The sequence below is a fragment of the Callospermophilus lateralis genome, chromosome 3 (assembly GCF_048772815.1).
Source record: "Callospermophilus lateralis isolate mCalLat2 chromosome 3, mCalLat2.hap1, whole genome shotgun sequence".
Classification (NCBI taxonomy): domain Eukaryota; kingdom Metazoa; phylum Chordata; class Mammalia; order Rodentia; family Sciuridae; genus Callospermophilus; species Callospermophilus lateralis.
In genome coordinates, this window is record NC_135307.1 from 157,145,883 (window position 1) to 157,173,700 (window position 27,818).

General features: G+C 38.5%; 2 protein-coding genes and 1 non-coding gene across 5 annotated transcripts in view; 1 reads left to right on the top strand and 2 right to left on the bottom strand.

Moving 5' to 3' along the window:
- Positions 1-22,814, bottom strand: part of Kat14 (lysine acetyltransferase 14) — a 37,499-nt gene extending 14,685 nt beyond the window's left edge. For 2 of the 3 annotated variants that reach the window (XM_076851485.2, XM_076851487.1), the window contains exons 1-6: positions 22,551-22,814; positions 20,546-20,664; positions 15,471-15,592; positions 7,261-7,442; positions 4,469-4,888; positions 3,684-4,252 (exon numbers count right to left, since the gene is read on the bottom strand). In XM_076851485.2, the coding sequence (XP_076707600.1) occupies positions 3,684-4,252; positions 4,469-4,888; positions 7,261-7,442; positions 15,471-15,592; positions 20,546-20,664; positions 22,551-22,809 (1,671 nt within the window). In that variant the 5' untranslated portion in view covers positions 22,810-22,814. The remainder of the gene's footprint in view (positions 1-3,683; positions 4,253-4,468; positions 4,889-7,260; positions 7,443-15,470; positions 15,593-20,545; positions 20,665-22,550) is intronic. The other variant, XM_076851486.2, reaches the window with a different exon arrangement.
- Positions 16,370-16,442, top strand: Trnaa-cgc (transfer RNA alanine (anticodon CGC)). The gene has a single exon. It is a non-coding gene; the product is annotated as a tRNA-Ala (tRNA).
- Positions 22,815-23,105: 291 nt separating the features above from the next.
- On the bottom strand, positions 23,106-27,590 carry Pet117 (PET117 cytochrome c oxidase chaperone). Its single transcript, XM_076851488.2, has 2 exons — positions 27,406-27,590; positions 23,106-23,267 (listed from the first exon to the last, which is right to left on the bottom strand). Exons 1-2 carry the CDS (start codon positions 27,499-27,501, stop codon positions 23,118-23,120), a joined length of 246 nt encoding a protein of 81 aa, XP_076707603.1. The 5' UTR covers positions 27,502-27,590; the 3' UTR covers positions 23,106-23,117.
- Between the last annotated feature and the right edge of the window lie 228 nt (positions 27,591-27,818).

The window sequence follows — 27,818 nt, forward strand, 5'->3', positions numbered from 1 at the left end:
AGAGGCTGTCGTCACTAAGTCCCTGTTACCACCAACCATCTTTTAAACCTAAGGAGTAAGTGGTGGCCCAGAATAATCTCAGCTGTGCTCAGCTTTTCTAAACCATGTACTCTGAGCCTCCTGTACCCTCTCAGCACATGCTCCCTGGATCAGAGAAGGATACCCACTACACAGGTTGCACTGACTTACTTACAAGATAGAAGCCATGTCAGCCTTAGCAGGAACTACAGAGAATCTCACTCCCTCTGTCCAGATTTCTTTTTCTCTTCTTTTTCTTTCTTTTTTTTTTTTTTAATTTAATTTTATTTTTGTACTGGGGATTGAACCCAGAGGCTATTAACCACTGAGCCACATCCCCAATCCTTTTTATATTTTATTTTGAGACAGGGCCTCACTAAGTTGCTGAGGCTAGCCTTGAACTCACAATCCTCCTACCTCAGCCTCCCGAGTTGCTAGGATTACAGTTGTATACCACCATGCCTGGCTTTGCCCAGATTTCTGCCATGGTTCCTGATATATACACAACAACCCTAACTGACGTTCAAACTGTGGTGAGCATTCTGCTTCCCAGGACCCCTAATGACTCTGATCACTGACTTGCCCAGGCAGGGCTCATGGAAACTGAAGCCAGAACATAACTATATTTCTTGGGGCTGCCAGAACAAAGTATAGTTGTCTCTCAGTATCTGCTGGAAGTTGTTTCCAGGATCCCCTGAGAATACCCAAAAGATGCTCAAGTCTTTTATATAAAATGGCACGGTATTTGTATATAATCTAAGCACATCCTTCCATATACTTAAAATCACCTCTAAATTATTAATTATACATAAAATAATGTTATGTAAAAAGATGTCATACAAATTGTTTAGGTAATAATGATAAGAAAATACTCTATATATATTCAGTACAGATTTAATTTTTCTCCAAATTTTTTTCCATTTGCAATTGGTTGAATCTGTGGGTTCCCTCTCCGTGGATACAAAAAACTGACTGTATCATAAACTGGGTGCCTTAGAACAAAGGAAATTAACTCTCTCAGCTTCAGAGCTCAAAAGTCAGAAATCAAGGTATGGGTAGGGCCATGCTCTCTCTGAGTGTATTACCAGATAATCTGTCCTGTAACTTTCTCTAAGATTCTGGTGCTGCTGGCAATCCCTAGGATCTGGTGGGTCATAGATGCACCGCTAATATCTGCCTGTCTTCATGTGGTCTTCTCCCAGTGACTGATAAGTCATCAATTGAATTGGATTAAGGGTCCACCCTACTCTAGAATAACCTCATTTTAATAGGACTATATCTATAAAAGCCCTATTTCCAAATAAGGTCAATTCATTCACAGGTAACAGAGGTGGGGGTGTCAATAGATCCTTTTGAAAGACACAACTAATCCAAAACTATGATTCAGAAACATTGTTTTGCATTATCTTCTTTCACAGCAATTCTCTAAAAGTGACAATTTCCTTGAAGTTAGGTTTGTGCATGTTGTTCAGTGTTTGTTTTTGCTTTTGTGCTGGGGATTGAATCCAGGGCATTTCACCACTGAGCTAGCCCTTTAATTTTTTTTTTTTTTTCTTACTTTGAAATAAGGTTTTGCCAAATTGCTGGGGCTGGACTTCAAACTGACCTCCTGCCTTAGTCTCCCAAATAACCTCTCATAGTTAAAAAAAAAATAAAGTATAGAACAAATCAAGAAAAAAAAAATAAAGTATATGGATTAAAAACACAGACACACAAGAATGAAGAACAGGTGAACAGATAAATATAAGCAAAAGCATGCGAATATGCAGAAAATGACTGAATAGACTAAAGAAAGCTGAAACCTTAGGTTGTAATAAAGACAGGCAGAGAGCAGAGTGATTTATACAACAGCCTCAGGAAAGCACAGATATTAGAGGGATCAGGCTCTGTTAAAACTGAGGGCAGGCAGTGGGACTACGGAATGAGAGGGTCTTTGTTTGTTCATCCATAGGAAATTATCATTCCCTCCATAGGAAGAAGACTGGACCCTCCACAGAGTCTTGAGAAATTCTGGACACAGGGAACCAAGCTAGGAGTAAGGCCTGTCTGGAAGACAGGGAGAGTCATGGGAGGTTGCTTTAAAGGTAGGTAGGCTCCTGGTTACTCCTCACCTGACTCCCGGATTGTAGGTAGGCAGGTTAATACTTCAAAGGGAAGAAAAGATGGGAAGTAGGTGGGAAAAGAAAAGACAATTAAGATGAGTAGGGGGCTGGAGATGTGGCTCAAGTGGTAGTGCACTCGCCTTGCATGCGTGTGGCCCGGGTTCGATTCTCAGCACCACGTACAAAGATGTTGTGTCTGCCGATAACTAAAAAATAAATATTAAAAATCTCTCTCCTCTCTCTCTCTCTCTCTCTCTCCTCTCTCACTCTCTAAAAAAAAAAAAAAAGATGAGTAGGGGTCTTGCCAAACTATAGCCCACAGGCAAATCCAGCCATTGCCCACTTTAGTAAATAAGTTTCTCTGGGACATAGTCATTCACTATGGCTGCTTCCCATTACAGCAGCAGAGTTGAATAAATACGACCTAGACTGTGTGACCCACAATATTTACTGACTTTAAAGAACGTTTGCCAATCCCTGGTCTATAGGGTCCAATGTGCAATAATAGGAAAGTTCCTAAAACAGAACAGAGGAAATAGAAGACAGGAAATCAAGACTTTCTAGAACTCAGGAAGAAGGCATGTCAAATAGAAAGGGCTTACAAGCCAAATGCCCAGCACAACAAAAGAAAGAAGCCCCATTCTTGGTACATCACTGAGTAATATCTGACCATGAGCAATAAAGAGACATGCCATTACCTTCCAGAGAAAAATAAGAAAACAGAAAAATGATAATTCACAGGGTAAGAAACAACTAGGGAACATGTTTAACCTCACCTGTAACCAAAGAAATAAAATAGAAAAGGCTGGGTAGTATCTAGTGCTAGCAAAGAGAGAGGGAAATAAGACATTTCCTACCTGCTGGTGGGAAGTCCCTGAAGTTCTGAGTGGAATTAATTGTTTCCAGGAGCACTCACAGAACGTGGGTTCCACTGAACAGTCTCTGAGCAGAGGGGACCAAACACTGATACCTCAGTTACCATTTCATGTTGTTTTATGTTTTGCCCTAACTATACAGATATTTACAAACCTGCAGATCCTGCTCTGCACAGTGTGTGGGACACTGCACATCCTCAACAAATCTGCCAATCAAAATGACTTGAAGCATGTACAACTACCATCAGAGACAGAGAGACAGGAAAAAAATCCTCTAGGTTATGTCTTAAATGCTCAGTGGAAAAGAAAATGAAGATGTATTGAATAATTTTGAAACATAAAGCCAAGCAATTTTTGCATTTTCCTCCCTTATTCTTTTCTTTTCTCTCCAAAAATTATTCATGATTTTAAAAGTCATAGCATAGCAACATGATGACACATGCCTGTAATCCCAGCAACTTGGGAGGACAAGGCAGGGGATCATAAGTTCAAGGCCAGCCCTCAGCAACTCAGCCCCAAGCAACTTAGTGAGACCCTGTCTCAAAATAAAAATTAAAAGGGCTGGGATGTGCCTCAAAGCACCCCTGGGCTCAGTCCCTACTAGCAAAAAAAAAAAGTCAAGCGTAACATGTCCACTGCCAGACTTCCACCCAACCCCTAACAGTTTTAGAGTGCATGCTCACATCACCTGGTATCGGTCAAGAATCCTGAAATCCTGACAGGTAGTCCGATATGTGGCTTGTCCAGCTGGAAGTCTGGAAACTCCTCCTTCTTTGGCTCCATAAATCCCATCAACTAACAGAAGAGCAGCATTAACAACTTGATCCAAGTCAAAAAGTGGTAATCCCCTATCCCTTTTTGCTTGTCTGACAATCAATTTCCGCTTCAGTCTCCGAGCTTCTGGTGTCATAGCAACTGCACTGGGACAGGCTTCCAGCCTCTTAAGCAGAAGTTTTTCCTCATAGATGCTCACAGGAGTGTACTTGGGCCCTTTAGGTTTTGTGTCTTTCTCCAGTGGAGGCTTCCTCTTTTCTCGAGCCCTTGTTTGCAAAGATGTGTTTGAATCCGTGTCTTCACTGTCAACATCCATCCTGTCAGGCTTTTCCTCCTCACTCTCTACCTCCTGCTTTATCTGTTCAGGTGCTCTGACCTTCTTTCTGCCTCCAATCACTGGCCCAGAAGCTGCTGACCCAGATGGGGGTGGAACATACTCCATCCCTGGGTCTATGACACCATCGCCTTCCAGTTCATCATCATCTACACAGAGTACAAAACAGTAGTATCAAGACACAGGGAAGAAGGGGCTGAGAGTATAGCTCAGCACAAGGCCCTGGGTTCAATGCCCAGCACCAGGAAAGTTTAAACAAAGAAAAGACATAGGAAAGAAGAAGGCAAGAGGTGAAAACTCACACCCAAGATAAAAGACTTGGCCCACACCCAAGATAAAAAAAATTGAGGAAGGTTAAGTCTTACCATGAAACAGGGCTTGAGGTGGCATCACATCTGGAATCAGATCAGCTTCTGAAAGCAAGCTAGGAGTGGCAGAATGAGAGGCAGGCGTCCCCGGGGCAGAAAAATCCAGAGAGGGAGAAGGAGATGGGCTTGTTAGAGGGGTGCGGTCAGAAGAGCTCAAGGATGAGAAATCAATTACTTCTCCTTTCTCAAGAATCACGTCTGGCCTGCGGCCTCGGCTTATGAATTTCACAGGAGTAGAAGATGTGCTTCTGTCCAGAAAGCCAGCTGCTTCCTTCTGGGCTCTTCTAATGTCTTTGGCTTCCTGAGTTCGAGACCTTTTCTCTTTTAGTTCCATGGCAGATTCCACAGGATTCCGGCTCACCCGTTTTCTAAGTCCCTCGACAGTGATGATGGGATCCAATGCTGGTTTTGAGGCTGCTAGAAAGTAAATATCCAACTTTTATTTTTATTTTGTCTTATTTTTTTGGTACCAGGGATAGAAACCAGAGGTTCTTAACCTCTAAGCTACATCCCTAGTTCTTTTTTAATTTTTTACTTATTTATTTAGGTTTTTTTTCTTTTTCTTTTTTTCTCGGTTACTGGGGATTGAACTCAGGGGTACTCAACACTGAACCACATCTCTAGCCCTATTTTGTATTTTATTTAGAGACAGGGTCTCACTGAGTTGCTTAGCGCTTTGCCATTGCTGAGGCTGGCTTTGAACTTACATTCTTCCTGTCTCAGCCTCCAGGGCTGCTGGGATTACAAGCATACGCCACCATGCCCAGCTTTATTTTTTATTTTGAGATAGGGTCTCATTAAGTTGCTCAGGGCCTCGTTAAGTTGCTAAGGTTGGTTGCATTCCTCCTGCCTCAGCCTCTAGAGCTACTGGGATTACAGGTATGGAATATCAGCCCCAACTTTTAAAATAACTACTCAATGTTAATTTCTTTTTGTAATGTATTACTGTGAACTTAGAGCCATGTTCAATATAGAAATGTTTGATGAATGCCTTAAGTTAGAAGAATTAGATACCTCTTAATAAAAAAGAAATTATAATGTAAATCTAAACAAACATTACCTTTCACTTATTAAAATGGGTAAACATTAAAAGTTTGATAATGCTCAGCAAATAGGCATTTTCATGAATTTTTAATAGGGTATAAGTTTTAAGATGGTTGTCTGGAGGTTCATATTTTTTAATGAATATGCCCTTTGATACAGCAACTGTTTGCAGTTTGTACATGTATACAAATTTGTGCAACTGAAGCACTGATTAAAGTAACAACGGGCAGAACAATTAAAATGTCCATCAACAGGGGAATGGCTTAATATGTAATCATAAAACCATATAATCAAATCAATGAAATAAAGGAAAATAGGGTAAACCTATATGTATTGTAATGGAAGGATGTCCAAGGTGTCCTGGGGGGAAATGGGGAATAAGTATTAGCGAGTGTATTTAGGCTTTAAAAAAAATGCTTAAAATGCAGAGGTAATCTCTAAAAGCATTCATGAGAGATAATCCTGGTTACTCTGGGGAGTAAAACTGTAGTGGGAGAGGGGAGATTTTCAGACTTTATACCTTCAATACCATTTGATATTTTACCATTATATGTTGAAAATTGTTAAAGCTCATTTAAAAATTTTTGGATTAAAAAACAAAACAAAACCAGAAGCTAGCCTGATAACATTGACACGTTTGTAATCCCAGTTACTTGGGAGGCTGAGGCCAGAGGATCTCAAGTTTGAGGACAGTCTATATAATTTAGTGAGACACTGTCTCAAAATAAAAATTAATTTAAAAAGGGGGGCAGGGCTGGGGATATAACTTAGTGGTAGAGTATGTGCTCAGCATGCATGAGGCTCTGGGTTCAATTTCCAGTATTGCCCAAAGGAAAAAAAATCAGATCAATGGGTACTACTAAGGAGTTACTAATTTTTTTAAAAAAATGTAAAACCGCACTATGGTTAGGCTATGAAAAGGAAAGAATCCTTATTTCTTAGTAATGTGTGTGTGTGTGTGTGTGTGTGTATGTTTTTTTTAAATTCTAATTTTTATATATCACAGCAGAATGTGATTCAATTCATATTACCCATATAGAGCACATTTTTTTATGTCTCTGGTTATATACAAAGTAGAGTCACACCATTAGTGTCTTCATATATTTATTTAGGGTAATGATGTCCATTATATTCCACCGTCTTTACTACCCCCATGTCCCCTCCCTTCCCTCTGCCCTATCTAAAGTTCATCTATTCCTCCCATGCTCCCCTCATCCTCATTATGAATCAGTAGCCTTATATTAGAGAAAACATTCAACATTTGTTTTTTTGGGTTTGGTGGGGTTTTTTTTGTTGTTGTTATTGCTGTTGTTTAATTTTATTTTAAGTCAAGATCTTGTTAATGCCCAGGTTGTCCTTGAACTTGTATCCTCCAGCCCAGCACCTGGCATGGAGTTACTATTGTTGGAGTAAGGTGAAAGACACATGGGAATTTATTATGGTATTTTCTTTATCTCTGTATGCTTTTAAATTTCCATAATAAAAAGTTAAAAAGAAATCAGATTAAAAACATTGAACGTTTCAGACACCAGAGGAAATTCATAAAACTGGTAACTTGATTAAGAAATGATAAAATGTTGTTTTTACATAGTATTTATTTACAATATAAAAGAATAGTGTCATCATAAAATTGTCAAGTGGAATAGCTCCAGAGAGACTGATGAGCTATGGCTGATAAAAGCAGGATTGTCTCCTGTGCTAACATTTGCTCTGCTCTGCCTGAATTGCACTTTTTACAGTGGTACCTTTTACTTTCAAAGTGGATGCAGACAACTTCTCTCCTTCAGGTTTCATTGTTGGGGGCTTGTTATGAACAAGTTTCCACCATCCAGGCTCTCCAAATTCCTGAGCACCTGAACGAAAGTACATAGGACTTCCCACACTGAGGCAACCTGCTACTGTGCTCCACCACGTTGAAGTCTTTTTCCTAAAGAGGAAAAAATTTGTAAATTCCCAAGAATTTACAAAGCATTAGCACTTTAAGTTGATCATCATATAGCCAATACACTCTACATATATTCTCTTTGACTTCTAGACTATGACATGCTATGGATCCCCCCTATTGTTGAAGGAACAGAACATAAGAGTCAAGAGAGAAGCTCTGGAATCTAACTAGCTTCAAATCCTGGCTCTACCATCTTTCCACTGTCTCAGTTTCCTAATCTGTGAAATCAGAATATAGAATTTACTCCACCAGTTGCTAAGAGGATTGAATGAAAGAACTCAAACAAAGCACATAAAACAGCTCTCATCATACTCATTAAGCTATAGAGTTCTGTAAGCTTTAATTAAGTTGCTTTTACATGTAAATTGAGCACAGCTCTCAAGAAATAAAGCACACAAGAAGCATAAATCCAAGACTGGGTAGTTTATGATAAGTCCTGGTAAATGGCTCACTTTACCAGGGAGATAGATGCATCTCTCAGCATCTCTCAGCCTGCTGCAGTTTGCTCTGATATACTAAAATGGTAATAAAATTACATGGTATGTTCCACAAATACAGAGAGCCTATATGACTTAGAAAAAAAAATCAACTATTAAAGTTCCTGTTGAAAACTCTTTTAAAGGCAAGTATTTTATTTCCATCTTGAAAATGTAAGTGAACAAGAAATTCTAAAAACCAAAACAAAAAAAATAAAAAAAACACTTCTTCAGTGTTTTTCAGTTTGGCTGAGTGTCCCCAAAGGTCCATATGTAAAAGCTCGATCCCTGACACAGTGGTATTGGGAGGTACTGTGGACATTTAAGAGGTGGGTCTTAGGTCACTGGTGGTGTGCCCTCAAAGAGGACTATAAGACCCTAGTCTCTCTCTTCTCTTTCTCTCTCTGTTCCTGGATTGAGATGTGACCACCTGCTCTAACCACTGGCCTAAACCAAAGGGGCCATATATACAATCTTGGCTTGAACCTATAAGAACCTTGAGCTAAAATAAACCTCTTTATTTCATAAATATCTTATGTCAGATATTCCCTACAGTAATGGAAAGCTAAAATGGGGAGAATAACAACTTGGTTTCCAACCTTAGCCCTTGGTCCCAGGGAACCTCTCCTACTACCTACTTTTTTCTAAATTTTCCAAAACCCTCTGTCTCACCCAAGGAATAAAACTAGGGTAGAAACCACTCTATTTGTTTTCTTACCTCACCCATCACTTGAAAATTATTCTTTTGCCAGGCATAGTAGTATATACTTGTAATCCCAGCATCTCAGGAGACTGAGGTAGGAGGATTGCAAGTTTAAAGCCAGCCTCAGCATCTTAGTAGGGCCTGAAGCAACTTAGTGAGGCCCTGTCTTAAAATAAAATATAAAAAGGATTAAGGATATGACTTGGTGGTTAAGCACCTCTGGGTTTAATCCCTGGTTTAAAAAAAAAAAAATTCACTCTTTCAAAGGAAGGTTTTTCTAATTTGGCCATCATGGTTTCAAGAAAAAGAAGTGAAATATCATGCCTTCCAAAATGGCTGACAGCAGCTTAGCTTGGCTGTACCAGCAATTCTCAAGATGAGGTCCTGAGACCCCTGGGGCTGAAGCCTGTCAGGAATACATGAGATAAAAATTATTTTCATAACAAAAATAAGATGCGGTTTGCCTTTTTCACACTAAGTGTATAGTAGTTTTCCAGCAATTTTATAGCTTGATATTCAATACACTGAATACATCTTCTACAAGCCGTACATTGAAGAGATCAGTAAATAAAGGAAACAATGTGACTTTTCTTGCTATTATTTTTGTTTTGGAAAATATTTTTTACAAAAATATTATGTTAAGAAATTTGTTAGTTATTATTCTTTATAAATAAATTAATTATAAAAATTTGGGGAGTAATGAGGATTGAATCCAGAGCCATTTTACCATTGGACTACATCTCCAGCCCTTTTTATTTCGAGGTGTGTTTCAACAAGTTGCTGAGCCTAGCTTGGAACTTGTGATCCTCCTGCCTCAGCCTCCCAAATTGCTGGGATTACAGGCCTGAACCACTGTGTCAGACTAATAAATATTTTAAAATTTTCTGCTTCAATTTCTAAAACAGAAAATATCAATAGCAATAATCAACATAAACAAAAACTATTTGAGATCCTCAGTAATGTTTGGGTATAAAAGGATCCTGAGACCAAAAAGCTTAAAATCCATTCTACTACATGTACTTTTTTTTTTTTTTTTTTTTTTTAATATTTATTTTTTAGTTCTCGGCAGACACAACATCTTTGTTGGTATGTGGTGCTGAGGATCGAACCCAGGCCGCACGCATGCCAGGCGAGCACGCTACCGCTTGAGCCACATCCCCAGCCCTACATGTACCTTTTTTATTGAATAACAAATAAGAGTGGATAGTATAAGCCTCATGGGTCCCCAAACCTCACTTTGCCCAACAGATAATAGGAGGTTGGGAATGTTGGAATTACAAAGTAAGATTAGAAAGAGAAATGATTCTTTTCAGCTTCTTAAAAAAGATCAACAAAGATAGAGGCAACTCAAATATCCAAGTAGGGATGGATGAATAAACAAAATGTTGTATGTAGCTGGGTGTGGTGGCACACACTTGTATTCCCAGCAACCCTGGAGGTTGAGGAACTTTGAGTAACTTAACAAGACCATGTCAAAATAAAAAATAAAAATGGCTGGGGATGTAACTCAGTGGTAAAGGGTGAACCAACTATCCCAGGGTCTAATTCCCAATAAAAAAAAAAATAATAATAATAATAAAAGTTGCATGTACACACACACACAGTGTCCTAAAAAGGAAGGAAATCCTACTACAGACTGTAACATGGACAAACTTTGAGGACATTTTACTAAGTGAAATAAAGCTAGTCACGAAAAGACAAATACTATAGGAGTCCACTATCTAGAAGAGTCAGATTCACAGAAAGTAGAATGATGATTATCAGAGGCTAAGAAGAGGGGAGAAAGGACAGCTGTTTAATTGGTACAGTGTTTCAGATTTGCAAGAAGAAAGAATTCTGTAGATCTGTTGCATAACAATGTGAATATTCTTAGTATCACATAACTGCAACACTTAAAAATGGCTAAGATGGACTGGGTGTGGTGTGTCCACCTGTAATCATAGTGACTCAGAAGGCTGAGGCAGGAAGATCCCGAGTTTGAGGCCAGCCTCAGCAACTTAGCAAGACCTTAAGCAATTCAGGGAGACTCTATCTTAAAATAAAAAATAAAAAGAACTGGAAATGTGGCTCAGTGGTAAATGTTTAATGATTGGTATAAGATTAAAATCCCTGGGTTCAATCCCCAGTACCAAAAAAAAAAAAAAAAAAAAAAAAAGCTAAGAGATGTAAATTTAGTTTTTTTTTTTTTTTTTTAAATCACAATAAATAAACAAAAAGCTGACAAAATTCAAAATATTTTAAAAACTAATGTGTTGTTGATGGGAGTTTGGGAAGTGAGCAATCATGCATTTAGTGGGAATATAATTGGTGTATACTTTCTAGAGGTTACTTTCATAATTTGTATCCAAAATATGTGTATCCTCTGACCTCAGAAATTTTCTAATCTCAAAACTACAGAGCATGTATACATAAGAAAATTCTTTATAAGCTTGATTTAAATGGGGGAAAGCTGGAATAACTTAAGGGTTCAAAAAGTTAATGATCACTGTCACAGACTGAATTATTACCTCCCCACCACAAAAAGATGCTGAAGTCCTAACCCCTAGGACATGTGAATGAGAAAACAGCATCTTTGTAGGAAGATCAAGTTAAAATGAGGTCATTAAGTTGGATACTATCCAATAAAATTTGGACATAGAGACAAATGTGTACAGAGGAGAAACAATATGAAGACACAAGGAGAAAGCCATCTGTAAGCCAAGGATTATCTGAGACTAACAAAGCTGAGAAAGAGGCCTGGAATAGACCATTTCTCACAGCCCTCAAAAGGAACTAACCCATGGCTCAGGAGGCTGAGGCAGGAGGATCCTGAGTTCAAAGCCAGTCTTAGCAACTTAGCAAGGGCCTAAGTAACTCAGGGAGACTCTATCTCTAAATAAAATATCAAATAAGCTGGGGTTAAACTCCCCTAAATTCAATCCCTGATACCAAAAAAAAAAAAAAAAGGAACCAAGCTTACCAATACCTTGATTATAGAAGATTCATCCTCTATAATCATCACCCCCATCCAGCTTCAAAATTCTTTTTATAATGCAAAACAAATCCTATATCCCTTAAACACATAACTCCCAATTATGCCCTCTGCCTTCCTCCCTAGACCCTGACAACCATTGTTCTATTTTCTTTATTTTTGACTTTCATTATTCTACATACCTCATGAAAGTAAAGACATACAGTATTTTTTTTTATAATTTATTTTTAAGAGAGAGAGAGAGAGAATTTTTTTTTTTTTTTAATATTTATTTTTTAGCTCTCGGCGGACACAACATCTTTGTATGTGGTGCTGAGGATTGAACCCGGGCCGCACACTTGCCAGGCGAGCACGCTACTGCTTGAGCCACATCCCCAGCCCAACATACAGTATTCTTGTGACTGGCTTATTTTATTTAGCATTATATCCTCAGAGCTTATCTATGTTGCAGTATGTGCCAGAATTCCCTTCTTTATTAAGACTGAAAAATGCTGGATGCAGTGGTATTAGGCTTATAATCCCAGCTACTCCAGAGGCTGAGGCAGGATGATCATAGGTTACAAGCCAGCCTCATCAATTTAGTGAAGCTCTATGGAATTTGGCAAGACTGTGTCTCAAACTAAAAAATAAATAAACAGGGCTGGGAATATAATTCAGTTGATAGAGTGCTTGCCTCACATGCACAAGGTCCTTGCTTCAATCCCAGCACCACATAAATACATAAATAAATGAATGAATACTATTTCATTGTATGTATATACTCCATTTTGCTTATCATTCATTTGTTGATAGACACTTGCATTGCTTCCGAATTTTAGCTACTGTGAATAATGCTGCTATGAACATGGGCGTGAATACAGCTTTCAGGCCCTGCTTTCAATTTCTTTGAATATATACTATAATCCCAGTGACTGGGGATGCTGAGGCAGAAGGATCTCAAGTTCAAGGGCAACCTGAGTAACTTAGTGAAATCCTGCTCAAAATAAAAAATAAAAAGGGCTGGGGCTATACCTGAGTGGTAAAGTTCCCTAGGTTTCAATTCCCAGTACAAAAACAAAAACAAATACAAACAAACAAAAAACACACAAGCGCATGGCTCCCTATCTGAGGGCTGGAGCTGGTGGATGAGTAGTTGCTATTGTCAATAATTAAACTGACCATAATAAATCACAATTTATTGCCCAAGCCTTCTCCTAGAAGTTGTAAGACTTCATTAGACTCCAGAGTTCCAAAATAGTTCTCAGAAACAGATTTCTATCAATTTGCTACTGTTGTCTAGGTGGGGAGACAAATTTCTAGTGCTTCCTATACTGTTTTCCCTGGACCCTCCTCAGTTTTTTTGAATTGTAATTCATATGAATGCACTCTATCACATTCCATCAAATCTAACATTCATTGACTTTAAGATACACCATTTTAAGTACAAATATGAAAGAGTTGGCTACCAATTTAAATTATGACATATCATCAACTGTAAGATATATCCAACTATCAGAAATGTCAAAATGTGAAAATTATGCATCTTAAAGTCAATGAAATATGATAATAGAAGAAAGTATTCAAAATATTCTTCAGTAATCAAAACTATACCTTCTACAAGAATTCAAAGCAGGATTGTAAAAGTAGATTAAATAAACATATGCACAATGGCAATTAACCTTAATTAATTAAGCTCTTGTATAGTTTTTTTTTTTTTTTTTTTTTGGGGGGGGTGGTGTTTGTTTGTTTGTTGGTACCAGGGATTGAACCCAGGGGCACTTACACTGAGTCATGTTCCTAGCCCTTTTCATTTTTTATTTAGAGAAAGGATCTTGCTAAATTGCTTATGGCCTTGTCAAATTGTTGAGGCTGGCTTTGAACTTGCGATCCTCCTGCCTCCGTCTCTAGAGATGCCGGAATTAGGGACGTTTGCTACCATGCCCAGATCAGTGACTGGAATTAAATAGAAATATTAAGTAAATAATAATTCAAGTGATATGCCAATATAGCAAAATACCTCTAGTTTAATAGTTAAGCTACATAGAAACTGGAAAGCAATGAATGCCTTTCACTAGAAGATTAAAAAGAAAAAAGCTTTAGCTGATTCCTCTCAGAACATATTCTAGAAATGAACAAATGAAACTGAGCAACTTCTATTAAAATACAACAATATTCTTAAGAGCAGGCTATTTAAATCCAATTTCTTCCAGAAAATAATCCACTAAATAAAACAGCACTCAGAGATCATGAAAAAAATCCAAGATCTAATTTTACCAGTTTTTTTTCTCTTTTTTGTCCCTTATAAATGGGGTATATAAGTTCCATAAATAGCACTAAAGCATTAAACCAAGACAACAGAAGTCCTTTCCTTATGAGAAAGAGCTAGCCATAGTGTCAGTTCTTCTCTCAGCACTAAATAACTCAATAACTAAAATAATGCCATTTTGTAAAATGTTCTGAGTCTATTTTGTTTTTTTCTTCACAGCAAATCTTTAGAGAATGCCCCTCCTTTCCACTGCCTTCCCTTCTTCTCTGTAACCTGAGCCAAACTGATTTCTCAGAATTGAAGGTTAACAGAGGCTGTGGTGAGTCCAGTGAGAGGTACAATTCCCAACTTTGACCTGAAGTTTATCAGAAGCTCTGTTGTGTCTACTCTGACCTAACTATGTAAGTATGTAAGTTTTTGTTTTTTTTTGGGGGGGGGGATTCTGGGCATTGAACCCAGGGTGCTTTACCACCAAGCACATTCCCAGCCCTTTTTATTTTTTGAGATAAGGTCTTGCTAAGTTGCTTAAGGCCTCACTAAATTGCTTTTGAGGCTAGCTTTGGACTTGCAATCCTCCTGCCTCAGCTTCCTGAGTTGCTAGGATTATAGGTATGTGCCAACAAACCTAGCTAATTATGCAAGATTTATGAATCTTATACAGGACTTCAGACACAATCAGAATCTTAAACAAATTTCACCTAATAGCAATAAAATTCTTGTTAAATTGGCACAGATCTTTAACAAATAGTCTCAGTGCCTGTGCATCCTAAGACAGATACTGATCCTTATGTGTAATGACCCAAAGGAGGAACACTCTCCAGCAAAAATTAAAGCAAAATTATAAAAAGAGTAATTAATGAGTAAACCATTTACATGTTAATGCATTCAGACTTTGCTAAGCACTACAAATATCAAGTAGTATACAAGAGTATTTACCTTTCCAAGTTAATAAAAACAAATTCTAATAATACCTTAATTAATTAAGAGCAATATAAATAACTGCCATTATCTTTTTTTCTTCTGACCTGTAAGTCATTGATTTTAAAAGGACATAATAATCCTATTTCTCCAAATTAAATACTTATTTCTCCACCACTTGAACATCCCCCATTTAGTAAAACTCTCAATTTTTTTTTTAACAAAGAATTACTTTAAAAAATATCATTGTTGGCAGAAACCAACACTTTCCTCTGCAGTAGAATGAAAGAACTATGGAAACCTACAATTTTATAGCATATAATTCTACTCTGATTTTTCATAAACAAGCCTTTCTAACTTAAAAAAGTAAACAACAGGGGCTGGGGTTGTGGCTCAGCGGTAGAGTGCTCACCTAGTATATGCGAGGTGCTGGATTCAATCCTCAGCACCACATAAAAATAATTAAATAAAAGCACTGTGTCCAACTACAACTAAAAAAATTTTTTTTTAAATTTTAAAAAAGGGTTTTTTAAAAAAGTAAACAACAACAACAAAAAATCTGGAATTCAAAAATTCTTTATGATTTCCACAAACAAATCCTGTGAATCTCTAATAACAGGGCTATGTTAGGCTGAGTCAAATCATATATATTTGTTTTTTACATCCTTTAAGCATAAGATTTTAAAAACCACATTACCTATTCCCTAGTAAAAAAGTCCAATGTTTCTCAATAAAAGAGCAGATATCTTCTTTCCACCTGAAATAACCTTGACGTCCACTTCCTTCCAGAGACAAGTTGTACATTGCCAACATGACAACCTGAAACACAAATGAAACAGGAGTCCGGAGATAGGCATGATTAGGGATGTTAATCTTGAAGGGGGTTAAAGCATTGTTTAAATTCTGAATAGGAATGGTAAGGAATGGTGGAATAAGGGAAGGATGATACTTTGACATATTCTGGGTGAATTATTTGCTTTCTTTTTTGCTTTTGTAAGATATCACGTGCAGTGTAACACAGGTAGGGCAGATGCGTGGCTAAGCTAAGTTACCTGAGGATTGATGAACAGGCACTGTCGCAAGCACCCCACCCTCTATGAAATGCAGCCCTAAATGAAGGGTTAACTACTGGACAACTGTATGCCTACACAAGTTAGCATTTTTTGACTAAATGGTGCTACCCTTTATAAAATATTTCGAAAATCACCCCTGCATATATATTTTTCAAAGCTCTTTATAGGGCAAAACCAAGACGATCAGAATTTCAGAGCTGAAAATAATCTTAGAGGTTATATACTCAGTGATTTAGCCATTTGTAAGCTATGGAAACCTTTCTTCAAATGGAATCACCACCACAAAAGAGGCAGAGAACTAAAAAGGCCTGGCTGCTCAACCCATACACAGAGGGCTCCAAGTCACCCCAAAGCTCAGTGTGTAAACTCCTAATCTAGTTATTTTTAGGCAAGGATTCATGGCCCTGGACAGGGAGTTTATTCCAGGAATATCAATAACACATGCTCATTGAAAAATATTTTAATAATACAGAAAAGAAAAAAGTAAAAATCACTGAAATCCACCATCAAGAAATTACTGGGCTGGGGTATAACTCAGTTGGTAGAATGCTTGCCTCGCATGCAAAAGGCCCTGGGTTCAATCCCCAGCACCACAAAAAAAAAAAAAAAAAAAAAAAGAAAAAAGAAAGAAATAACCACTTTTGCCGCATGCAGTAGTACATGCCTGTAATCCCAGCGGCTTAGGAGGTTGAGACAGGAGATCGCGAGTTCAAAGCCAAGCCTCAGCAACTGAGAGGCACTAAGCAACTTAGTGAGACTCTGTCTCTAAATAAAATAGAAAAAATTAAACACAAAAAACAAAATACACACACACATACTCAGCTTAGTGGCTGAGTGTGCCTAGGTTCAAACCCTGGTATCCCCCCAGCCCCCCAAAAAAGAAAGAACCACTTTTAGGGGATAGGGTGTAGTTTAGTGGTAAAGCACATGCCTAGTATGGGGAAGGCCTGGGGTTCAATCAATCACTGGCTGCCCAAACACATTTCTTTGCACTCACATTTATGTAGATGCTTTATATATGTAATTTTATGTAAGTGGACAAAACTGTAGAAGCTATTCAAAACCATGTTTTCCACCTAATAAAAATCATAACTTATTTTGGGCCAAAGAAACAGAAAAGAGGAATAGAATCTAGAAAAGATTTTTAAATAACCCTTTTTTCTATAAGGAGAAGTCTTCAGCTTTTAGAAGTCTGGTAAACTCCAATTAGTGGCCCCAGCATCTTATTCACAGCGTTAAATCCCTAATAATTCTATGAGAAGAGCTATGTCTACATCAGATAGGCTCAGAAATTCTGATACCTCACTGAGTTTCAATTTCTGCCATCCTTAAACACACAACACTTGCAGAGAGTGTACTATACAACTCACCCCATTACCAGATTTTATAAGTCTTCCTCTAAAAAAAAAAAAAAGTCTTCCTCTTAATTTTGCATTTGATCCACATCAGCCTCTACAAATTACTTCCTTAACAGTTAATGCCCACAGAGACTTGTTTAATGAATGTGAAGTTTCAATTTGAGAAGATAAAAGTTCGGGAGATGGATGCTGTTCAATAAATACTTTGATTACAGAATGAGCTTTGCCCACTCTCAGATACAAGAGTATTAAGAAACATGCATTCACTCAATCTCAAACATAGGTATATATCTGTTATTATATTTCCAGTACTTTCCTGTATGCCTGAGATATTTAATGACTTACAAGTTAAAGTTCACATACCTACTTGAAAATAATTTTTCAGTATCATCACATATTATTTACTGGACAAACTATATTCTAATACATAAAGGACCTATTTTTACACCTCTTCTGGCATTTGTGATCTGAAAGAATGAATTCCAGTTGAGATTTCTAATCTCACAGTACCAGACTAAGCTCATCAGTAATGAAGCCAGCCTTGTGGATCAACGTATCCCCAAGGCCTAGCTCAGGACTGGCAATGCCACAGGAACTATCTGTTGAAAAACAATCAGAAAAAAAATCAGCAGAGATCATGATATCTTCACCTGTGCCATGAGTCTCTAGTACATGAATGCAAAAATGTCCCCTCCCTCTTAAATGTTTAATAAACTTTCTTCTATATATCAAATTTGTTCTCAAGAGTCACCAAGGAGGTGACTTCCAAGGAAGAAGAGGTTTAGAAGGAAGGGGCCTTTTGGTTCAGAAACCAGACTCTTCACTACTGGTATTTTGTAGTACAAATGAAATGCTATTTGTTAAAAGCATTTCTACTTATTACTTTTCTTTCCCCCCCCAGTACTACAGATTGAACTCAGGGATGCTCTACCACTGGGCTACATCCGCAATCTTTTATTTTTTCATTTTGAGACAGGTCTTGCTAAGTTGCCCAGGCTAATCTCTACTTATGATCTTCCTGCCTCAATTTGCCAAGAAGCTGGAATTACAGGCATGTACCACCATACCTAACCTACTTATTACTTTGATAAGTCAGAGTTTAAGACTTAAAAAAGAGAAAGTGCACATTCCAATATCCTAAGTATTTGGAGACATCAATGGAATTATTTAAGACCAACTAATTCTTTCAGATTTTTGATGAACTATGGGCTTTTTCAGATGTAACTAGAAATACTGGTCAGTAGTTTGCCGAGAACCATGTGTGTGACCTAAGTTGTCACTTCATCCTACCAGGATATTATTCACGGTTGATAGTCTTCTGGAAGTGAAAAAATATTTTTCAAGTGATGCTGATTAAATATGCAAATTGAGTCAGTATTGTATATTCTGAGCAATATAATAAAAGCTAGTTTTTCTTTTAAAAACAACCTCCACAGAAACCCATTCTTAAAAATGACAAATTACATATTTTGCTGCTCTTCCATTTACTGCTTTTATGAGAATCCACTTGTCAGCCAAATATAAATCTGCTCAATTAATATTAACATGATTTGCCTACATATAATATCCCATGTATACATTGAGAAAACTATCCCAATAATATTCATGTGATTATATCCTCAATTCAAACTTCCCTTATTTCCATACACACACACACACACACACACACACACACACACATATAAAAATTTTTTTTGGCAAGTCAAAAAAGGTTTTCTAAATTCACCAGTGACAGATTTCATGAGATAGTCTAATAAAGTACTAGTAATTAAGATAATAGTCTCAGGCTGCTATGGCAACAATTTACAAGGAACACCATAAAGGCCAAAATGGTATAATCTAAAATCCTTCTCATCATTCTGTTTATTTTCTTCAAAGTGGTAAGTGCTATGGGTAATTATCATGTTTATCTGTTTATTATCTAAAGTAAATGTTGTTGAATGTCAGTTGCCTGAGGACAGTGGCCTTTGTGATCTCATTTACCACAGTAACCGAAGATCTAGAATAGAAAAGTATTTGGTTCACTACAGGGACTGAGGAGTATTTTTTTTTTTTTTAATTTCATTTTTTATTTTTTTAAGAGACAGTGAGAGAGGGAGAGAGAGAGAATTTAAATATTCATTTTTTAGTTTTCGGCAGACACAACATCTTTGTTTGTATGTGGTGCTGAGGATCGAACCTGGGCCGCACGCATGCCAGGCGAGCATGCTACCACTTGAGCCACATCCCCAGCCCGAGGAGTGAGTATTTGTTAAATACACATCAAAACTGAGGGCTGGGTATGTAGCTCAGCAATGGAGCACTTACCTAGCATAGGCAAGGCCCAGGTTTGATCCCCAGCACCACAAAAAACAAAATAGATACACACGCGCACACACACACAAATGGATGTACACAAAAACTGAGCAATTCATTTGTTTTTTTGAACTTAAAAGACTATTTATACCTTGGTGGCTTATTATACATAAATATTAATACAAAAACAAAACTAAAAAAATTAATACAAGTCAGAGATCAGTAAAAAGCTATTGCTTGGGCTGGGGTTGTGGTTCAGAGGTAGAGTACTCCCCTAGCATGCATGAAGCCCTGGGTTCGATCCTCAGCACCATATAAAAATGAAATAAAGGTGTTGTGTTCACTTACAACTAAAATAAATAAATAAATAAATAAATAAGCTATTGCTCAAGGCTGGGGCTATATATAGCTCAGTGTCAGAGTGCTTGCCTAGCATGTGTGAGGCACTGGGTTTGATCCTCAGCACCATATAAAAATAAATTAAAAAAAAAAAAGACATTCTGTTCATCTACAACTACAAAAAATTGAAAAAAAAATCTATTGCTCAGGTCATACATGGCTTGGATTAGAGTGCTAGTATTGGAGATGGTTAAAAGTAGATATTAAATTTCATCAACAAAAAAATAAACATCTGAGCTCAAATGTAGAAAGGCTGGGTTACATTGGTATTTACAATCTAGTTATATTACTTCTTCCAAATCTATTTCCAATGTAACCATCCTATGGGTTTTGCTGTTCTAAAAATTGCTAACAGAAAAAATGTAAACCATACTTTCAATTAAAATCAGAGCTTGGTGTTAGATATACATAAAATTACATGACATTTTCAAGAATCTTAAACCCAATTTACTAAGTTAACATCAAGTATTATTTTTACCAAGAACTCCTCTGTCCACACACTCCATATCCAATTTTCATCATGAAATGAATGGTATCTCTTAAAACACAACAAACGCTCATTGGTAGGTTCCTTGCTCCGAATATTCATTCCAACAAATTTCCTGGAGGACCCAACATGACATTCTAGAGAAGAGCTTTTTACTCACTTGTTGCCATGTCAGCTTCAGCCTCTCATACTGCTCCTTGCCATCTGCCGAGCAATCAGAACAAGTAAACCTAAAAAAATTATCACCCTTAAGATAACTGAGCTGTTCCCTCAGCTGACCTAGGGGAAAAAAAAAAAAAGTCACATCACAGGTTTATCCAGAGCACAGGCAACCCAAAGGTTTAATCAGTTTGTCAACCAGATTTCTAAGTATGCTGAGTTTATCAGCCAACCCACAATAGCAGGATGGGCCTGGGAAAGGGAGGAGTTTTATTCTTCTAACATCAGATATACACCCCTACAAGGATCTGTGGATCCTTAACTTTTAGGAGAAAGGTACTGGAAAAGCAGGTATGATTGCTCTAACTGGATTTTCCAATAGTTACATACCTGGACTCTTCTAGGTGGGTCCCTTTAACATTCTTTCAAAAAACATTTGATCTCCCACAATCTGCCAGGCACTGAGCTAGGAACCATTGGGTATACAATAACCAAGACAAAGGCATAGTGCCTGCTCTCACTGGTATAGAAGTCGGGGAGGGCAGCAAAGGAGAAAATAGGCAATAGGTACCAGCTGCATGGAAATTTTTCCTTCTTATGGTGCATCAGAACCACTCAAGGAGTGCTGTTTTTCTAACTATGTCTAGGTCTCTCCAGATGAAAAAAATCAGTCTCTGAGGTAGAGCCTAGGCCTCTGCATTAAGGTTCCCTAGGTGATGATGCTAATGCTTTGTGGGACTTAAAATCACAGGAGTGAAACATGATGTGCACCATAGGGCAGTTGAGAGCACATAAAAGGGAGACAAGAAAGTTGGGAAGAGAGGTCTACAGGCACCTGAGAGAAGACTAGAAATTGGTGGTGGGGTTGGGGGCGCATATGTACCCTTGGGATACAATTCCAGAAAGGAAATAAAAATGTGCAAAGTCCCAGGGATAAGAAAGAATTGTTTGTGGAAAATGAAAAGTTCATCCTAACAACAAAGTTCTGTTAATGTGAGGGATAGAAGAGGCTGAAGAAATTAGCAGGGGTCTGACCACAAGGGTGTTTAAAATTTATCCTCTACGGACAAACAGCCACCAAGATATTCAGGACAAAACCCTGCACTAATAAACAAGACCACAAAAGCCAGCTAAAAAACTTATTAATAGTAATTATTAATTTGAAAAGTTGAACTCATTCAGAAACACAGTCACATACCAGAAAATTAGTCACTTCACTATACATAAATATATATAATATATATATATATATATATATATATATATATATATAATATGTATGTATGTAATATGTATATAAATGTATGTATAATATATAAATTTCACTTAGTTATGAATTCCATTACACAAAGCATTTCTTTAGCACAAGTCTTTTCTAGTTTCTTGCCTGATGGAAAATCCTGTTTTAGTGCAAATTATATGATGGCTAGCAAAGCAAGCTCAGGAATTAAGAAGCTGGCAGCTACAAACAAGATGTGTGTGCATAACTTTTGTCAGCAGATAAAGAGAACTGCAAGTGGGAAACAAGACTGGTCCTAGGAAAGGCCATTAAATACCTTCAAACTGCTAATTCTAACCTCACTTTAACTGTAAGTTAAAGTGACAGATGATAGTTTTCCACATAAGTTAAATATACCATAGTAATGGTTTTGAACTTGAACTTTTAATTCTATACTCAGGCTAGAATCTGGGCCCCAGTCCATAACATAGTCTTGTTAGAAAAATGTGGTTTAATTCCTTCAGTAACACAGGATTTCTAATTTTCTAATTTTTATTGGGTCACCATCAAGAATATTAATTTAACAATGGAATAGTGGTTGGCAACAATTTTTATTAGTACAAATGTGTCTATGTGTTATATAAATTTGTATTTGATCATCGAAGTTAATGAATGTAATAATTATCCTTTTATTTAGATCTATTTTACATTCATGTTTCTTTCACAGGTTGGAAAAATAAACCTTCACACAGGAATTGACAAATAAAGGAATTGAGAAGCTCCTTACTGGCCGGTATCCATTTTTGGCACTTGTCACAGAAGTAGGACAGCTGCTCCTCCATCCACGACACATCTCCTTCATCACTGTTGAGGGAATCCCCACTCTGGTCATGAGATAAGTCCACAGATGCCTGATCCTCAGATTCAACAATCAAGAGAGTCTCTCCCTCCACTTCACCCTCTTCCAGCCCTTCTGAGGTAGATGTTCTTGTGGCTTCATCATCGTGTCGACTTATCAAACTACTGAGGTGGATGTTACTATCCATCCCTCCCTTCTCACAAGTTCAGAAGTGCTCTTCAGTAATAGTTCTAACTCTGGATGCTGAACTTAAAGAGGCTTCTATCAGAATCACACAGGTAGAAACTCTTCAGAGTGTCTGCCCACAACTTCTTTGCTCAAACATAGGGGATTCTTAAAGTCATTTGGAGTATAGGATCTACTGTCCTTTACCAAATTTAAAAGGACTGTCACAAGAAGGGTGAAGATCTCACTAAGCTATTGTCTATCAACACACATACATAACACACATGGTTTCAGTGCTTTGTCCCATTAATATTTCACATTCCTTTGAAGTCATGTTTTTTGAGATCCTTTTTCCAATAACATCTTCTCTCTTTCTGCTTCAAGTTGTTCAGTCAAAATAATTTGTTCTCCCAAAAGACGAATGTTTTCTTTTTTCCGATTTTGCCTCTCAATATCTCTGATCACTCCGTCACGAAGCCTCTAAAAACGAAAGAAACAGATTTCAGTAACACCCTGAACAGGTGGTTCCCATCCTTGTGCCATTCAAATCCAAATAACAGTGTTACCAAAATACACTTAAAATGTTCAGATTCCAAATACCCAATTACTATTTTAACTTTCTGTACAAATGTAAAATGTAACAAAGAAACCATCAGATAAATTAGGTAGTGCACTATAATATCATTACTAAAATGATTTCTTTCTCATTTTAAGATATTCCTGAACATTTTGTCCAGAAAACTTATTGGGAAATAATAAAAAAAATTTTTAAATGGCACTATGTTGAATTTTTTTTTTTTTCTAAATTAGGCCTGAGTAAGAGTTGCAGAGAACTTTGAACCTTTAAATCCATTTGTCTCAGCCTCTCACCGCCCAACTCCTACAGAAACAACTTTCTTTTTTTTTTTTTTAAAGAGAGAGTAAGAGAGGGAGAGAAAGAGAGAGAGAGAGAATTTTAATATTTATTTTTTAGTTATCGGCGGACACAACATCTCTGTTTTGTATGTGGTGCTGAGGATCGAACCCAGGCCGCACGCATGCCAGTCGAGCGCGCTACCGCTTGAGCCACATCCCCAGCCCCACTATGTTGAATTTTAAAAATCTAGCCTGATATAAGATTCTTTAAAAATTAGCTGTTACTACAGTAATAGTCTGAACTACTTTTCTATTAACAGTTATCCTAGGTGAATAATAAACATCAAGAGAAAAAGAAAGGTTACTACCGAACAAATTACCTTAACAATTTAGGTACAAGATAACAAAGAGGGGCTGAGGATATAGCTCAGCTGGTAGAGTGCTTGCCTAGCACGCATAAGGCCCTGGGTTCAATCCCCAGCACCACCAAAGGGGGAAAAAAAAATTGGGTTAATGGGCTGAGGATACAGCCCAGTGGGTAGAACACTTGCCTAGCATGTACAAAGCACTGGGTTCAATCCCAGCACCACAAAAAACAAACAAAAACATAAAGAACTGGACTTCTAGTATATAAAGTGAAAAGGTAGAAATTATACAAAATACTATCAATTATGTAAAAAGAAAAGTTCTTTTAAAAGACTACTAATTCTAGAGGTAAAAATAAAACCCATCAATAGTAGTTAGTTACCTTAATAAGCACTAAAAAGGAGAAATTTCAGAATGCAGACTTGGTACCTAAGATGAGACTTTTGTGTGTGTTTGTTTGTGTGAGTGTGTGTGTGTGTGTGTGTGTTTGAGAGGGTGGGATGCTGAGGACTGAAACCAGGGGTTACCATTGAGCTACACCCTCCACCCTTTTTATTTTTATTTATTTATTTATTTTTGAGGCATGGTCTTGCTAAGTTTCTCAGGCTGGCCTTGAACTTGTCATCCTCCTGCCTTGGCCTCCCAAGTAGCTGGGATTACAAGCATTTACCACCATGCCCAGCTTGAGACTTTTTAAAATAACAATTCAGTCATTACTAATAACTAATATTTTATAGTTCATAGCTCAAAAATACTACAGTAAGGTGAGAAGGCATTTTTGTTGTTGTTTCTATTGTTTTGGTTTTTTGGTGCTAGAGACTGAACCCAGGAAAGTATCAGGAAAGTGCTCTACCACTGAGCCACATCCCCCAATAAATTTTTAACAGCAGTTTTTTAAAATAGAATTAATTTAGGACTGAGTATGTTTGGTTTGTAAAAAAAAAAAAAAAAAAAAAAAAAATACATCCATTTTAAAAACTCACCTACTGCCTATTTGCTGGACATCTTCCAGGCCTGGAGTTTCATTGGCTATTATGAGGGAAATTTTAGAGTCCCAGGACTGATAACTCAACTGGTACTAGGTTTTCTTAAATCCTGTGTCCTTGGCAAGATCCCTACTGAGACAACAACAGGTGCTTACTCCATTTTCCCCACCGCAGGACTACCTGTCACCAACCTCCTTACATTTACACATCCTGCTCCCGAAGTCTATACTATTGGTTGAGATCATTCTTTCTACATCTGCCTCCCAGGTCCTCATGTCCTTTTTCAGAGATGTCAGCATGTGCTCTGATCTTACCTGCCATTCCATCATTTGTTATCTTTCTCCAGGTGACTGCTTCACACATCCTCCCTGTGAATTGAACCTCTCTTACCACCTAAAACCTCCTCACTATCACAACTCTGATACCTTGAACTCTGGCTCATGTAGCACACCAGAAATGCTCCCTGACTTAAGATAGGGTATATCCTGATAAGCCCATTTAAAGTTGAAAATATCAGAAATTGAAAATGTGTTGGGCTGGGGATATAGCTCAGTTGGTAGAGTGCTTGCTTTGCATGCACAAGGCCCTGGATTCAATACCCAGCATCACACACACACACACACAAAGAAAATGTGTTACATACACCCAACCTACCAAACATTACATCTTAGCACCACTTACCTGAAATCATGTCTGTGTAGCTGATTGAGAACTGTGGTTTACTCCACCTGCCCAACATCTCAAGAGAGGATTACCAGTCCCTAATCATTATCCTGGAAAAATACTGAAATCTGAAGTATAGTTTCTACTGAGTGCAAATCATATTGCTTTCTCACCATTGTAAAGTCAAAATATTTTAAGTAGAAGAGTTGTAAGTTAGGGACCATCTATACTTGGTTTCTGGAAGGAATAGTAACCCATGAGTACTGAACATGAGTGTCTGGTATGTGGTTGACTCCAGTCAGGAAACAGTAGTTACTATTTAACTTCTTGCTTCTTTCAACTTTCAGACACACCTACCATGTCCTTCTAGTTCTATTCTTTCCCATTGTTAGAGAACCTTGTGAAGTCTGGATGTAAAAACAGGGCAATCTTTTCTTCATCTCTTTCCTACCCAGCGGCAGAAAGACACCCCCTTCATCTCAAATTTTTCTCAGGACCATCATCTTTTCCTTCAACAGAGGAAGAACCCTGCCTCTATTCCAAAAGCTACCTTCTTATAGACATACTTTAATCCCAAATCTCTAATCCTTTCTGTGCCTTTTCATCACTGGTTATCCCAACCCCATCACAAAATTCTTGTGCCATTACAAGATTTCTCTCCTCCTGTCTCCACAGGTTATGAACACCAATAACAAAGACCTCATCTGCTTCATCTCCATATACCAACCACATAGCATAGTCCAAATCCTGGACAAGTAAATTAAGAAGACTGTTGACTCTTGATCATTCAGATCATTACATCTACCCTTGGCAAACTAGGTTCTACTCAACTACCTGAGAAGGTGTTAATTGAAAGTTCAACAATGAACTGCTTGCAATATTTAGCACTGTTGCAAATTATTTACAGACTCTGGAGCGGTTGTTTCTTTGTCTTTGTATTCCCAAAGTACCTAGCGCTATGCCTGGCAGAGAGTGATTAATCACTAAAGATATGCCAACTTGAGAAAGAAAATACGAACTGAGAGACAGAGAGACTGACGGTCAGTCATGGATTAGTTAAGTCACAGACATCCCCAGAAATAGAAGTACCAAAAAGATAATTTGGAGGACTGTATCTTTATCATTCCCAGAGTCTACATTTTCCATAGTCAATATTCACCTAAGCAAAAATTACAAACATCTCATCAAATTACCTTGGCCAAAAGGCACGGAAAGTGGGTGGGTGAGGAGGAGCCAGCTTTACCACGGGATAAAATCTTTAGCACTCAACCGCCTTAGGGTTTAGCGCCCACCTGGGGCCCGAGGGTGAGAGGTGGATAACTTGCAGAATGAGCCCCACCCCACCCCCGCAAAAGAAGCCCTTCCCTGCCTGGTACTTTCTAGCGGCCCAAGTGGGACGCTGACAGGTCCGCTTGGCAGCGGGATGGCTGTGAGCTGAAAACAGAACTGCTGAGCACCCAGGAGTGTGCGTTCGCCGGAAAGGCCCCTTGGAGCTGGCTCCTGGGCGCTGGCCAGCAGCGGGTCAGCCAGGACTCCGGGTTGCTTGGCCGCCGGGAGCCGTAGGCCGGGTGACCTCAGGTTCACGGCCGCGAATGCGTGGGGATGCAGGGCGCGCCACCGCCGAGCCCAGAGGCGAGAAGGAGGGGGCAAAGACGAGGGGAGCAGCCGGGGACCACGCGGGCAGAGCCCACCAGAGGCCCCAGGCTGCAGCCCGCGGGCCCCGGAAGAGACGGTCACGTGACACCGACCTGCAGGTCCTGCCGCTGCTTCAAGTGCACGCCGGCCACCGTGGCCGCCGTAAGCAGCACCGAGAGGCCCAGCACCACCTTCGAGCTCCTCGACATCCCCGCGCAAGCCGCCCCGGCCGCCTCCCGCCAGCCCCAGGCGCAGGGCCACAGCCGAGAGCGCGTCGCTGCCGGTTCGGGCCAGGCTTGACACCTCGAGCGCAGATTTTTTGTGTATTGCCCGCCTCCAGGCTCAAGCAATCGAGAGTCGAGCACCGAGATGCGCCCTTGCTCCACTCACTGAGTGGCTTGACAAGGGCCCCTGGGACAAGAGGGACCTTTTTCCTACCCGGCGGGCAGAAAGACAAGCCAGATTCAATTACAAAAAGCTCCGACCCAAAGGTGACCTTAGCAGCTTGCCAGATTCGGGATTCCGT